Source organism: Eurypyga helias, unplaced genomic scaffold (assembly GCF_000690775.1).
Source record: "Eurypyga helias isolate BGI_N326 unplaced genomic scaffold, ASM69077v1 scaffold9244, whole genome shotgun sequence".
NCBI classification, from domain to species: domain Eukaryota; kingdom Metazoa; phylum Chordata; class Aves; order Eurypygiformes; family Eurypygidae; genus Eurypyga; species Eurypyga helias.
The window spans coordinates 1-14,676 of NW_010245679.1; the positions used below are offsets into that span (position 1 = coordinate 1).

General features: G+C 38.9%; 1 protein-coding gene across 1 annotated transcript; it reads left to right on the plus strand.

The window, feature by feature from the left end:
• Window positions 1–2,042: 2,042 nt before the first annotated feature.
• Window positions 2,043–12,895, plus strand: LOC104508511 (serine/threonine-protein kinase Nek1-like; the record flags this gene model as incomplete). The annotated part of the gene is made up of 9 exons (XM_010150165.1): window positions 2,043–2,159; window positions 2,235–2,331; window positions 4,344–4,441; window positions 5,948–6,031; window positions 6,480–6,547; window positions 6,668–6,754; window positions 8,367–8,421; window positions 9,619–9,819; window positions 12,835–12,895. Coding segments are annotated over exons 1-9 (868 nt in total), but the record flags the coding sequence as incomplete, so codon positions are not given.
• Between the last annotated feature and the right edge of the window lie 1,781 nt (window positions 12,896–14,676).

Genomic DNA, 14,676 nt, shown 5'->3' on the forward strand with positions numbered 1-14,676 from the left:
GTGGGGCCGCTGAGGAGGGCGGCCCAGCCTATGGCCCGGGGTCTTGCCCCGCTGCTGGGCTGGGGCTGCCGGGCACTGCGCGGTGCCGCTCTCCGTCCGCCCGGTTCTGGCCTGACTCTGCCGTTCGGGGTTTGTCGTTTCACTTTGTCCGTGCCCGGCCGTCGGTCCGGTTGTCTCGCGATGTGACTCGTGCGCCGGCGCACAAGCCTTTTCCGTGCGTGTCCGTGATGGATAAAATGACTTCTTGCCCAAGGCTCGAGAAGTCAACGCCCTGTCAGCGCTGATGTCCTTTCTCCAGACTCCTGTTTCCCATGCCACGGGTAAAAATAAGCCGTCTAACTCCTGCAAGATGATCTACCTACTCTGACTGAGCTGTACCTTCTTGCTCACAGGCTGTTTGTTGATGGTTTATGTTTGCACAGTAAATAGTGTGCAGTAGGAGTCCGAAGCTGTGCTTGATGTAGCCGGTTTAGCTGAGGTACGGTATAGGTTGTTTTGTAAACAGAGCGGGGGTAGGAGGAGAACTTTGTAAAGCTGCGTGAAGTTAAAATGATGTTCCACCTGTTAGGTTTTACCGTGGCCCAGAGGAGACTACGATGTTCATACTGAGTCTTTTTCTTTTTTGGAAGTGCAACTTGATGCTATCTTTCTGTGCTTAAAGGAAAAAAAAAAAGGGCACCAAAACCAAGACGTGGCAGGACTGTCTGTCCTTTTTTCTTTTCTGGCAGTTATCCTTAGTCCTGGTTGTTTTCCCATCTCCTAATCTGCAGAAAAGATTACTTCAGTTCTTTTGTGTTTTGTCTTGCTACACTAATCAAATTTACTCATTTTAGTCTGGTCCTGTGCTATGGGTCCTTCATCTTCCTGGGGGGGTCTTCAGAAGCATGTGTGTCTGGTGCATGGTAATTCTGTTCTGTACAAAAACGATCCCAAACTGAGGAGATGAGCCTCATCTGAGATGTGTGTGAAACACAGATCTAAGGTCTGCTGTTGGAAGGAAGCTGGGTACAGCAAAGCACAAATGCTGTTAGTGCTCTCAAGTGAGGCTTGGATGTAGAAAACTTTAGGAAACTTTTCTCTCTTTCAGTTTATGGAAACTTCCTCGGGTTATGGAAATTCTTTCTGCTGTAGAAAAAATGACCTTTTTGTCCACCATGTATTTGTTTCGGCATTTATCACTTTGGGCTTGGTTTTGTCAATTCTCTTTGCTGTTCTGACATTTCTCTCTGCCACACCTTTCACATACAGCTCACTAGTGTCTTATTTTTACCAGCGTGTTTTTTAATATAGGACCTTAAACACCACCAGCATTTAGATGAGTTATCTGTTTCATCTCAAAAGGTAGTCTAAGTGATCAGATAGTTTATTTTTCCCTGTTGCTTATAAAATAGATTAGTTATAAAATAGTGTAAATCAGTATTTCTAACATACTATCTGAGTTTTCAGTCAGAATTAAGGTTAGACCTTTCTGTATTGAATAATGATTCTAAACTTGATGGGCATCTCTTGAATTCAGTGCATTTTTCGTTTCACTGTAGTAGCTAACTTCCAAAATCCTGGATTTAGTGTTTTTCAGTGAACATGTAGGGGTTTTCCCTCCCCCTGCTATAGTAGGTCATCCAAGTAAAGTTGCATGAAAGATTGGTAACCAGGTGCCACAGCTTTATATGATATCTGTGTGCTAGCTGAATCAGAAATTATGGCACTGACTGCTCGCTTTATTTAAAGATAAAACACCTTTTTTTTTTTTAATACTGTTTGTCAGGATGAAAGATTAACCCCATTTTAGCAATACAGCTCTTTTTCTACACCAAGGGAGCTAAATGTACCAAAATAGGAGGGAGACTAAGCGCAGGTGCTTTACAGAAAAGCTCCAAAGCATGTGCTGCAACTGAAAACTGGTTTGAAATTTTGGGGTAAAAAAAAAAAAAATTGACAGGACCTGGCAGGCTAGATGACTTTGTACGGCTAACTATATCTGTTTTGTGGTTTTTTTTTTTTTTTTCCTAGTACTTGAGTAAGGATGCCTTAAGAAGATAACTATGGATAAATACGTTAAAGTGCGAAAGATCGGAGAAGGATCCTTTGGCAAAGCAATTCTTGTCAAAGCTAAAGAAAATGGACAACACTACGTTATTAAAGAAATAAATATCTCTAAGGTGAGTGATTATTACTAAATACATTAAATTATTTTTGTATTTCTGTTCTCAAAAATCATTATTTTCCTTCTGAAGATGTCAAATAAGGAGAGAGAAGAATCAAGGAGAGAAGTTGCTGTATTGGCTAACATGAAACATCCAAATATTGTCCTGTACAGGGAGTCATTTGAAGGTAAGATTGATTAATACAGTAGAACTTGAAGTAATGATAGTAAGGAACTGTCTGTGCAATACTTACTGCATTTGGTTTAAAAGTCATTTGTTTTCTCTCTTTAATCAGTCATTTCCATACTTTTGTTACTTACTTCAGTTCTTTTTTGTTGTTGGGTTTTTTTTTTTCACAATTCCCTGCACATGTAAAAATAATAGTAATGAAAAAAACCCAGAAATATTCATATGTCTTCCTTCCATGCATCAATTTTGGTTGATTATTAAATGAAAGGGTTATGTTCTCTTGTTTCTCCAGCATCTGTCTCCTTGAATATTTGCATGTACCCTAACGACTTGAATGCTCGTGTATGTTAAGTATGAGTACGGTCTAAATTTGGGTATTGACAACCTAACGAGCAATTTTATCTTTAAGTCTGTTGTCTTAGCATAATTGCTATCATATTATTGCTTTCAGAGCTGGAAAAAATAGATGGGGCTGTTCACTTAATCAAGCTATGAAGGAAGGAAAAATACCATTCCACATTGTTTTCACAGTCAGTGTCTTGGGAAATGAGCAAAACAGATAAAAAATTCCAAGAGCTTGTCATGTGGGTTCAAATACTATTAAAACCCCTAAATATTACTGGAGATACTGTTTAGGTACACTGCTCTTTTCTCCTTTCTTTCCATTCTGCTTTCAAATGTCTTTTGATTGTGGGCTTTTATTTTTTTCTATTCATTAAACTGGAATTTTGTGCCATAGTCATATTGCACAGCCATAGTTTATAAATCCACGCATCTGTCTTCTCCGTAATAGAGGCCTGTTCTTAAGACTGCTTTTTTATTTTTTTTTTCTTCTTACAAGGTAGATCCTGTAATCTGTAGTTTACAATGCTTCATGCTGCATCGTTATTGCTAAAGCACATTGACTTTGGACATACTGATTTGGTTTATAAAAGAGAATTTTTATCAGGAACGGGCCTGCAAGAAATCCAGTCTCCTAGGATCATCTTTTAAAATAATACCTCTTGTAAAGCTTAACCAAGATACAAACAGCTATGAGCACGAAACAAAAATCCTGTGTTTGAGGTTTTGAAAGACAGGTTTCAGAAGCATTCTGCAGGAGTGAAGTTTAAATGACAGAGTCAAAATTACTGAAATCATATATTTAGAGTTATTAAAGTTTTTTGATTAACTCTTTCGTAAAACAGGTTTTTCTTATTTAAAAAATCAGCTTGTGATTGATTTTATGCATGCATTTAGTTCTGCTCAAAATCATCCCTAATATGTGAGAAGTGTAGTTCTTGTGGTTGTAATCACTTGCAATGTGCTTCTGCCTAACCTCTTGTCATCAGTGACTGGAAAACATTGCATTGGGGAACACAACGGTAACTTTGGATGAAAGGTGTTGTGTGTGTTCATTTGCTAATGGAAACTTGCACAGGATTTTTGGAAGTCTCCCCAGATTCCATTCAAAAATGACAAGGCAGTTGTTTCCATCTGTCAATGTCTGCTGGAAGTTTTCTCTGGCATGACATCTGATGACTGTCACGTTCTTGCACTTAGCGTAATACCTTGTCCAGGTAAAACTCCAAGAAAGAATTAGGAAAATAAAGGCAACTACCTAAATTAGAACTTAAGATCTCTATTTTTATGGTAGGGGATCTAGAGGATGTTTGAAAGCAGCTTGAAGAATGGGTTTATATTGCATTCATGGAGGGGCACCTTTCATTTCATAGTGGTTTTGAACCCCATTTTGGGGCATTGGTTCGGCAGATGTCATTTTTCTGTCTCCATATCAGAACAGCCTCTTGTTACCAGAAATAGGAAACTTGCATTGTGAAACCCAAAATAATAAAAGCATTTTTGCTTGAAGTTTGAAAAAAGGACTAATAAGTGATACCTGAGGCTGCATATGAAAAAGTTAATGTGTTTGGTTGCTTTTTCTTCGACTGCAGTGAAGGTTTGCTGAAGGCTGTGTTAAAGATGGTCTTTTTTTTTTCTTTTGAAAATACTTTGTGTTTTATTTTACAGAAAATGGCTGTCTCTATATCGTGATGGATTACTGCGAAGGAGGAGACTTATTTAAAAAAATAAATGCCCAGAAAGGAACCTTATTCTCTGAAGATCAGGTAACAGCATACTGCTGCTCTAGCGTTCTGTTGCGTGATACTTTTTCATGAGTTCTAAATTAATTTTGGTTCAGTTTGGTAGATGTGGTTACTTGATCTAGGAGAAGGCTCTCAAATTGTGATTCTCGTTGCCATCAGTCACAGCAGTATGTTAACAAAAAAAAAAAGTAGCTGGAAGTCTTGTATTTTCATTGGGGTGTTTTCTGTATGTGTAAGGTGCTGTGAAAAGGTTGGTTCTCTTGCAAGGTAAGCTAAATCTGAGAAACAAAAATGCTGAAGGACAACAGGAATATTTTTAAACCTCTGGATTTTTTTTTTTTAAAGATATACAGGCAGAGGAGTTTTGTAATACTGTAATACTTTCATTTATCAGAAGTATAAAATAACATACTTTCTATGAAATATGGCAGTATGAAGTCAACAACGTTCAGAAGTTGATTTTTGCATTAGAAAAAAAACTTAATCTTGTATTGGAAGTATACCAGCAGGTTTGCTTTTTCCACGATACTGGTTATAAGGTCATCTGTATTGTGTGAGGAATTGGAATAAATAAGAGGCCTTTATGTACAGATTTGATGAAGTGAAAATGAATTATGTAGGAGTCTTTTTTTTTTTGTTAGAACTGAGGTATTTTTCCCTGTTTATAAACTGGTTTTATGCTTTTGTGTCTGCATCTAGTAGGATCTCAATTTACCTGTGGATGGGAAGGCTTAATTGTATATTAGGTCTGTTGATGGTATTTAGAATAGGGTAATCGTGAAATGGTTTTGATACAATTTGTAAAACTCTGAATTTTTCTAATTTGGGCTCACTTTCATAAGAAGAACTTAAAGTGGAAAAGGAACAATTACCCCTTGCACTGTACTGAAATTTTGACATATATGTACTTTGAGTTGGGAATGTGAAACCACTGTTGTTATGGAAAAGTTCTTGCCATTAGTCACCTTTTATATATATTGTGATTTTTATGGAGTTTTCCTAAAAAAAGGACTTTGTTGGCTTGTTTATGATCTTCTAATTTTATGTTGTTTGCTGCTTATCTTATTGAAATCTGCTTTGTACTATTTTTTTTTTTAAGGTAAAATACATATATTTACTCTATGATAAAATCAGTGTTTCTATAAGCATCACTATGACTTTCCAGGATGCCTGGTTGATTAATTGACTGCAAGAAGACTTGTATTGATTACAACAAAAGTGTAAACTTTTAAGATGCCAGTTTCATGTCTTAAACATTCTGTTTGCTTTGCAATATGAAATGAAACTGGTCGTCTCAGACTTAGTATCTGATTTGGGTAATATGCATATTTCATTAGAAAGCTTGCATTATAGTGACAGTATTGTTACATCTTTCATTATTTTATGGTATAAATAAGGACGGGTTTGTGGGAAAAGGCTAAAATCTTGAGTCATAATTGTAAAACTGACTCAATATCTTCAGTTATGTAACTGGGGAAGCTTTCTGACAAATAACAATGCTGATGTTGCATTTTCTTTTATGCATAGATTCTCGATTGGTTTGTACAAATCTGTTTAGCACTAAAACACATACATGACAGAAAAATCTTGCATCGGGACATAAAGTCACAGGTATGTAGGTAATCATTTAAAACTGCATTTACTTCCAAAGCGATTACGTTCCTATCTTGCTAGTTTAAGTTGGCAAATTATGGAAAACAGTCTTTCTACATGAACACTTCCAATACTGGAAACATTTTTTTCCCCCTCAGAACTGTCTTGAAGAGATTTAAGCATTATTTGTACAAACAGATGAGGCTACTTGGGTGTTACTCATACATTTATGTGTGGGGACAGAAAAGGTTATGTCTTACAACACGTAATGGTGTTTCCTTTAATTCTGGTGGAGTAGGACTAGAATAAGTCTGGTGTTTTGTAGTAGTCAGGAACACTGTTGCTAGTGACTTCAGAGTGATTGAATGGTAGAAAACTTTGTTCTTCACAAAACATGTTGAGAACAAAAAGTATGCGATTGTATGAATGTTTTAATTAACAGACTTCTTAAAATTTCTATATCAAGAATATATTTTTAACCAAAGATGGAACAATACAGCTGGGAGATTTTGGGATCGCCAGAGTTCTTAACAGGTAACTCCTTTTTGATGCTGTTTTCTTTGACTTAATGTAAATCACTTTGATGTAGGATAACAAAATCTGTGTACTTCCTGTGAGTTAACTAGTTACTGTTCGTTCTTATTTTTTTCTTAGTACTGCAGAGTTGGCTCGCACTTGCATAGGAACGCCGTACTATTTGTCACCTGAAATATGTCAGAACAAACCTTACAACAATAAAAGGTACTAATAAGCATTTTATTAAACATTTTTGGTAAGGTGAAGAAAGTGAGTTCTAACTACATGATAGTGAACAATCTTACCCAAGAAGGTGCTGAGTCTCACTGTGCAAGTGGGACCCTGGTAGGTCTCTGCGGTATGAAACAATGTGCTGCAGAGATGACTTTACTTAATGATCTGAGCTCTAGGTCTCGCTGTGTTCTGAATTGTGGCTCTACTTTTGCCTATCTACACACTAGTTGTACTGCCTTAATTTATGTATTATGAATCACAGAATGGTTTGGGTTGGAAGGGACCTTAAAGACCATCCAGTTCCAACCCCCCTGCCATGGGCAGGGACACCTTCCACTAGACCAGGTTGCTCCAAGTCTCATCCAGCCTGGCCTTGGACACTTCCAGGGATGGGCCATCCACAGCTTCTCTGGGCAACCTGTCCCAGTGCCTCCCCACCCTCTCCAGGAAGAACTTCTTCCTGATATCCAATCTAACCCTCCCCACTTTCAGTTTAAACCCGTTACCCCTTGTCCTGTCACTACAGGCCCTTGTAAAAAGTCCCCCCAGCTTCCTTGTAGCCCCTTCAGGCACTGGAAGGTGCTATAAGGTCTCCCCGGAGCCTTCCCTTCTCCAGGCTGAACACCCCAACTCTCCCAGCCTGTCCCCATGGCAGAGGGGCTCCAGCCCTCGGAGCATCTCCGTGGCCTCCTCTGGACTCATTCCAACCGGTCTATATCCTTCTGATGTTGAGGGCTCCACAGCTGGAATGTGAAATTGTGTTAAGGATGAAGTCACACACACCGTAATTGGATTCTCTAAGCACATAGATAAATAGGTGGCTCAGCTTGCTTTGGATAAAAAGGTCATACAGCTACTTCACTTGTGTCTGCTGTCATGGCAGTAGGCTGTATCTGGTAACAGCTCCCCTCGTGTAATTAAAGTGGTCATCACCAAATTAGTCCTATGCTGCACTGGATGCTATTGCATCCATTACTGTGAGTGCCTTATAATAATTCAATTGGTTTCTTAAAAGATAAAAATCATTGCGGTTCATTGTCCCTTAATTTCTTCTACATGGGACTTATTTTCCAATGGTATTCCAAATAAATTCTGTAATTCTGTATAATTCTGTAATGAGTGAGGGTATGATTAGTTAGTGTTAAACAGAGAAAATTTACTAGGAATTGTATTTGCTGAACTGGATGGCACCAGGGTTTTTTTGTGTTGGTGGTTTGACTAGGAATCGCCAGGGTTTTTTTGTGTTGGTGGTTGTTTGGGGTTTTTTTTGTTTGTTTAATTCAAAGATGTCCGGAAAATGCGTACATTTAAAGGGAAAAAAGCCTTTGTCCATATTGTTAAATTTCACTGGTTGGGGTGGTTCAGATGAAAAGGTCTAAATAAAACCTGGAGCCAAAATAACCCTGTCTGTTTTTTAGGTTGGCCTTACTTTTTGGTCATTGAATTCTTTTTTTGTTTGGGGATGTGGAAGATAGAAGGGAGCTTGTACATACTAAAATACAATCTTTTTTCATTTTTCTTTTCGAAGACAGAGTTCACACATATAAGTAACTTGTCCATGTTACACCTGGAACTAATTCTTAACTATGTTTTCTTGATTTAGTGATATCTGGGCCCTCGGTTGTGTTCTCTATGAAATGTGCACACTGAAACATGCGGTGAGTAGAAACTTCTCACAAGAATTGTGATTTCCGAGGGGTTTTTCCTGATGTTATGCAAACATGTTTCAGTTGATGGAAGGCTTTCATGCTGGCTGTTTAAAATCACCTTCAACGTTTTCATCTCCTCTTCCTATACTGATCAACGTTTTCCATTAGTGTTTTGGTTCGTGCCAGTCTCGCCAGAAACTCTATAATTTGTTTTCAGTGTAGGTTTTTAACAAAACTGTGTTAGCATGAAAAAATTTCTAGGTGTCATAACAAATGATACTGTGAATAGTGTTCCTTCCTTTCCAAAAACTTGATGTTTTCATTGAATGTCTGAATTTGTCTGTTGGCTTTTGTGCGGGTGGATTAATGCATGTAGAACAAAAATAGTTCTTCAAAAAAACTTCCAAGGTGAAAGAGTTGCCTTTTCTTGTGTGTGTGTTGCTCTGAAGAATACATCTTTATCAACCACTTTACAGTTAGGAAAGGAAGAAAAAACATTTTTTTTCTGTCTTGTTTTCCTTGTGGTTGTTTGTTTTGGGTTTTTTTTAAATTATTTTTATTAAAATTAAGAAGATGAAAACTGGAAGAAAAATTTCAAGGGGTAAAGATTTCTTTTTTCATTTCAACCTTTTGTAATTTCCTAATGCCTGTTTTTTTCTGTGGTAGCTGTGTTGGCAATGCTGCCTTTCTGAGAGTTGATGGCAGTAGGTTGTTTTCTGTGAGCTGGGTGATTCATACTGTTTTCTTTTTATTGTACAAAGGAGTTGAAATGGTGCACTCTGCTTCCTGAGCTTAAGCTGAAGTCTGAGCGTTCCTTGGTGGTTTAGACTGAATGAGTTGGAATGCTTTACATTCTTCCATTTGAAATGTGACTTTTCAAAAAAGGGCAGAGGGCATGTGATGGTTGAAAGTGTTTGGGAGAGGAGATCAAGCAGATAATTATATAATTTATTTTAGATTATTCTAGATTTGAAGGGAAATAATTGTTAGCAAAATTTATATCTCTACAGTATGAAATATCAGTGTTATGAGGTGTTTGTGATCAGAATATTTGGCAACAGATTATTATGAACTGTTGATGGCCTTGAAAATTTTGGTGTGTTGAAGCAAGGGAAGGTGTGTTGGTTTTTTGTTTTCCTTTTTATATGCAAGCTGACATGTGGAGGGACAGTAACTGGTGGTTTTTTTTTTGTGTGTGTGATACAGTTTGAAGCTGGTAACATGAAGAACTTAGTACTGAAGATAATCTCTGGACCTTTTCCTCCTGTTTCTATGCATTACTCCTATGACCTACGTAATCTTCTGTCACAGCTATTTAAAAGGAATCCTAGGAACAGACCATCAGTAAACTCCATTTTGGAGAAAAACTTTATAGCCAAACGGGTGGAAAAATTTCTTACGCCACAGGTATGGAGTTAGTTGTAATTCTCATTTTGCTAAAAACATCATAGGACTTTTCCTTTTATTTATTCTAAAATCAATATACAACATAAGAAATCGGAGTAATGGTGTTCCCTGGAGCTTTTATAGAGACGCTTTCATTTGAGGAAAAGATTTTTACTGTGAACTGTAAAGAAAGATCTCATATTACTGAAGAATTTGGTAGTCACCACAAACAAATTTAAATTGGCATTTTCTTCAGTGTATTGTTATGTCTATTTTTCTATATAGTATGTTGATTTGTTTAGCTAAGCTTTTTTTTTTTCATTAAATGGTGCTACGATTTCAGCATCACTGCTTTGTCATAATTTCTGCAATCCATTTTTTGATTGGAATTTGGAATGGCCTGAAAGTGTGTTCTGTGAAATACAGCTGAGTGAACTGATCTTTAAATTTCTTGATGTTTAAATGTATCACATGTCTGTGTAACTTAGAAGAAGTCACTGTAACCTCGAAGTTGCTCACTATTCAGTTTAGAATCTGTTGATGTCATTTGACATCTATTCATGGCCTCTTAATATAAATCTAATCCAAAGACATCAAGATTAACAAGCGAATAATAGTACTGATAGGAGATAAATAAATACAGAGAAAGGACACGGAGGAATTGAATGCAAAAGGAGCCTCACTAAGTATAACGTTCTAGTGGATTCTAACACACAACTAAAAGGAACTTCAGGAGAAGGTGAAATATACAAGTGAAATTTGAATTATATGGAATAGCCTTTCAACTAATAATAGTGCAGATTAAAGTCACAATGAAAGGTAAGATTCAGAATTCTTTACCGCTAAGTTTGTTGTCCTAACTTTTGCTACAGTAGTAGTTTGATCTGATTTTATTTCCAGTAGCTAGGATGGAAATGACATTTTTATTTGGGGTTAGTCAGGCAAACTATAATTAGTAATAGAATACTACCTTGTGATGATACTAATTTCTGCTAGATTGAGTAAATACTTGTACAAAATTTTTCCAGCTGAATCACTGACGAGAGGTGCTACCTGATCATAAATACAACAAACCCTTACACCCAGAAAGCACCTCTTGCTAAATGGATCAATCACTGGTAGATTCATATTCGGCCAGAGGTGGTCCTTCTGTGGCACAGCTGTAATGCCTCTTTGCTTTCAGTTTCATCCGTGGCTAATGCTGTTGTCCTCCGCTTTCCTTAATCTAAGCTTAAGAGATCGTCCATAGCTGTCACCTTCAACGTGCTGCAGCTATTGCTGATGTCTTAATGACAGGAAGAGTCTTCCAGTTTTAGAAAACTCATTCTTAATTTTTGCAGTTACTAAGTTGCAGTAAAGAGCGGATCTAAATTAGCATCAGTTTGGAGGGGTAAAAAAAGGAAGCTTTTTGAAATGAACTGAAGAATAATGTTTCTTTTCTGTCAGTAGCTGTGTTATCATGGAAACACCACATGTAAGGTGTTACATCTCCAGGATCACTGAAATAGCATTAGTAGGAGGAGATTCTCATGTGTGACAAAATATTTTGATGACAGACTGTACACATTAAAAATGTTTCTCTGTCATCATGTGTGGCATTCTAAACTCTCCACTTTGGCTCTGTTTTATATCAAATTTAACTCCTGAGCACCCACTGTGACTGACTGGTAGCCTCTAAGCAAATCAAAATAATCTGGATAGTTCAGGATTCCATGAAGCCTATTCCTTAAAACCTTGTGGTTTAGCGACTATTCAGCTAACGCTGCTGTCAGTTGTTGTCAGAACGTAAAGTGACACATTCCTGGCATGTTCCATCTTTAGAAAGATGGTTTGTAGTATGGCCATTATCTGTCTGCTCTGCTGTTGTAAAAAATACCTTTGCATTTCCTATTCTTTGACTATTCTGTATTGGTAGCACCAGTTGCAGAGCTCAGATTCAGCGAGAAATTTCAGAGCAGGATGTTAGAAAATGAGAACCAGGTGCTGAGTCATCTAAGAGTTAGTCTCACTCCGTGTCCTGTGGGCGACGAACACTGGCTGTAAACAGTGCCTGGTGAGGCGTGTGAGAACAAGGCAAGCCCATGTGACATTACCCTGTAATACCCTCCCAGCCTTCATCTTTTGTTGTCTCAATTGCATCAGCTCAGGAAGCATCTTCTTTGGTATTTAATCATCCTCAATACATTTCTTGCCTGTGTACTTCTCTGATTTCTCCTTGAACCTGTGTAAGTTTTTATGATCGGTGAGAAATTTCACAGGTCTGCCAGTTGTTGCAGAAAGCATCAACCTTGTTTCTTCTAACCCTTCCTCCTTGTATACTGTTGTACCCCACTTCTTATATTGGTGTTATCATTTGCTGCCGTTTATGTGGTTCTCTGCTTTCTCTGCAAAATTACATATGGTATTCTAGGCCTCTCTGTGTTTGAATGTTCTTTGTCTAGACTGCAATATTTTTTTTATTCCAGTAAGGCTATTTTCCACATTTTATTATGCTAATTTGATAGGCCTGACAGCACACGGTATATATTGCTCACAGATATCCTCATATGTAGTCAGCTTCCCATCTTGAAAAGGATAGAGAAACTAAAAGTTGGAAACGTGTCTAAATGACTATTTCTTTTGACACAAGTATGAGCATTTGAAGTGAAATTTGACAACTGTACAGAAATTTAAAATGAACCGTGCTTAAAACTATATTGATGCTCACATCGACTTTCTTCTAGATTCTTAGCTAGTTTATAAACGAGGTAATGTGCCACCCAGAAGTCAGACTACATTGCTTTTTTAAAATTATGAGTAGCTATGCCAAAAATATTTGGAAATACTGAATTCAGCTTCATATTGTTAGTGATACTAAATTGAATACATAGAGTATTCATTTAGATTTAGGGTACAGTAAATACTGTAGCATGGTAGAATACTAAATACAACAGTGAATACCAAATGCTTCCTGGGAGTGGCACAGCTCTCTGAAAAGGAGTTCTTTGTTGCTGCAGACATAAATCTTGTTGGCTAACTGTTCAAATTTTTGTTTAGCTTATTGCAGAAGAATTCAACCACAAAATCTTCCAAAAGTTTGGACCACATGCCGCACCAGGTAAGTAAGTAAGTAATCTTTTCAGCTCTGGAAAGATTGTGTGTGTAGCTTTGTTCTTTTGTTGGTTTTGGTGTGTTCTTATACCTGATTCTAGAAGTTTCAGGAATAAAGAGAGGGAGGCAATTTTCCCCTCTTCCCCGGGGAGCTGGATGTATGCAGGGTACAAAGGATGTGAGTATAAGCTATGGTTCTATAATATTTTAGGTGTACTTTTTCCTCTTGCAGTATGCTGGACCTTGTTCTCACCAATGGGGTGGGGGGCTGGAGGGGAATGTGGTGCTCAAGGACAGCCTTAGCTGCAGCGACCATGGAATGGTGGAGTTAGATCCTTAAGGAGGCCAGGAGGGTGCACAGCAAGCTTGCCACCCTGGACTTCAGGAGAGCAGACTTTGGCCTCTTCAGGGACCTGACTGGCAGAGTTCCATGGGAAGAAGCCCTGGAGGGAACAGGGGCCCAAGAAAGCTGGCGAGTATTAAAGGACCTTCTCCTCCAAGCTCAGGAGTGATGCATCCCAGTGAAGAGGAGTAAAAACGCCAGGAGACTGGTGTGGATGAACAAGCAGCTCCTGGACAAACTGAGGCGCAGAAAGGAAGCCAGCAGTGAGTGGAAGCAGGGACAGGGAGCCTGGGCCAAGTACAGAGAACTTGCCCAAGAAGCCAGGGATCAGGTTAGGAAAGCTAAATCCCTGATGGAGTTAAACCTGGGCAAGGACAAAAAGGGCTTCTATAGGGACATCTGTGATAAAGGGAAGATCAGGGAAAATGTGGGCCCTATGCAGAAGGAATTGACAGAGCTGGTTTCCCAGGATATGGACAAGGCTGAAGTGCTCAATTTTTTTTTCCTCAGCCTTCACTGGCAAGGGCACAAGCCATACCCCCAGAGTCATGGAAGGCAAGGGCACGGACTGGGAGAATGGAGAGCCACCCATGGTTAGAGAGGATCAAGTTTGGAACCACCTAAGGAACCTGAAGGTGCACAAGTACATGGGACCTGATGAAATACATCCACAGGTCCTGAGGGAACTAGTGGATGAGGTTGCTAAACCTCTATCCATCATATTTGAGATGTCTTGGCAGTCTATTGAAGTTCCCACTGATTGGAAGAAGGGAAACAAGCCCTAGCTTTAAAAAGGGAAAAATGCAGGATGCAGCGAACCACAGGCCAGTTGGTCTCATCTCTATGCCTGGCAAGATCATGGAGCAGATCCTCCTGGAAACCATGCCTAGGCACACAGAGAATGAGGAGGTGAGTGGTGACAGCCATCATGGCTTCACCAAGGGCAGATCGTGCCTGACGAATATGGTGGCTTCTATGATGGGGTTACGGCCTTGGTGGGTAAAGGATGCGCAACCGATGTCATCTGCCTGGACTTGTGCAAAGCCTTTGATACTGTCCCACACGACATCCTTGTCTCTAAATTGGAGAGGCATGGATTGATGGATGGACCACTTAGTGGATAAGGAACTGGCTTGATGGTCGCACTCAGAGAGGGGTGGTCAATGGCTTGACGTCTGAGTGGAGATTGGTGATGAATGGTGTTCCCTGGGGGTCAAAACTGGGACCAGCATTTTTTAACATCTTTCCCACCTGACACTGAGTGAACCCTCAGCAAGTTTGCTGATTGGACCGCTTAGTGGATAAGGAACTGGCTTGATGGTCGCACTCAGAGAGGGGTGGTCAATGGCTTGACGTCTGAGTGGAGATTGGTGATGAATGGTGTTCCCTGGGGGTCAAAACTGGGACCAGCATTTTTTAACATCTTTCCCACCTGACACTGAGTG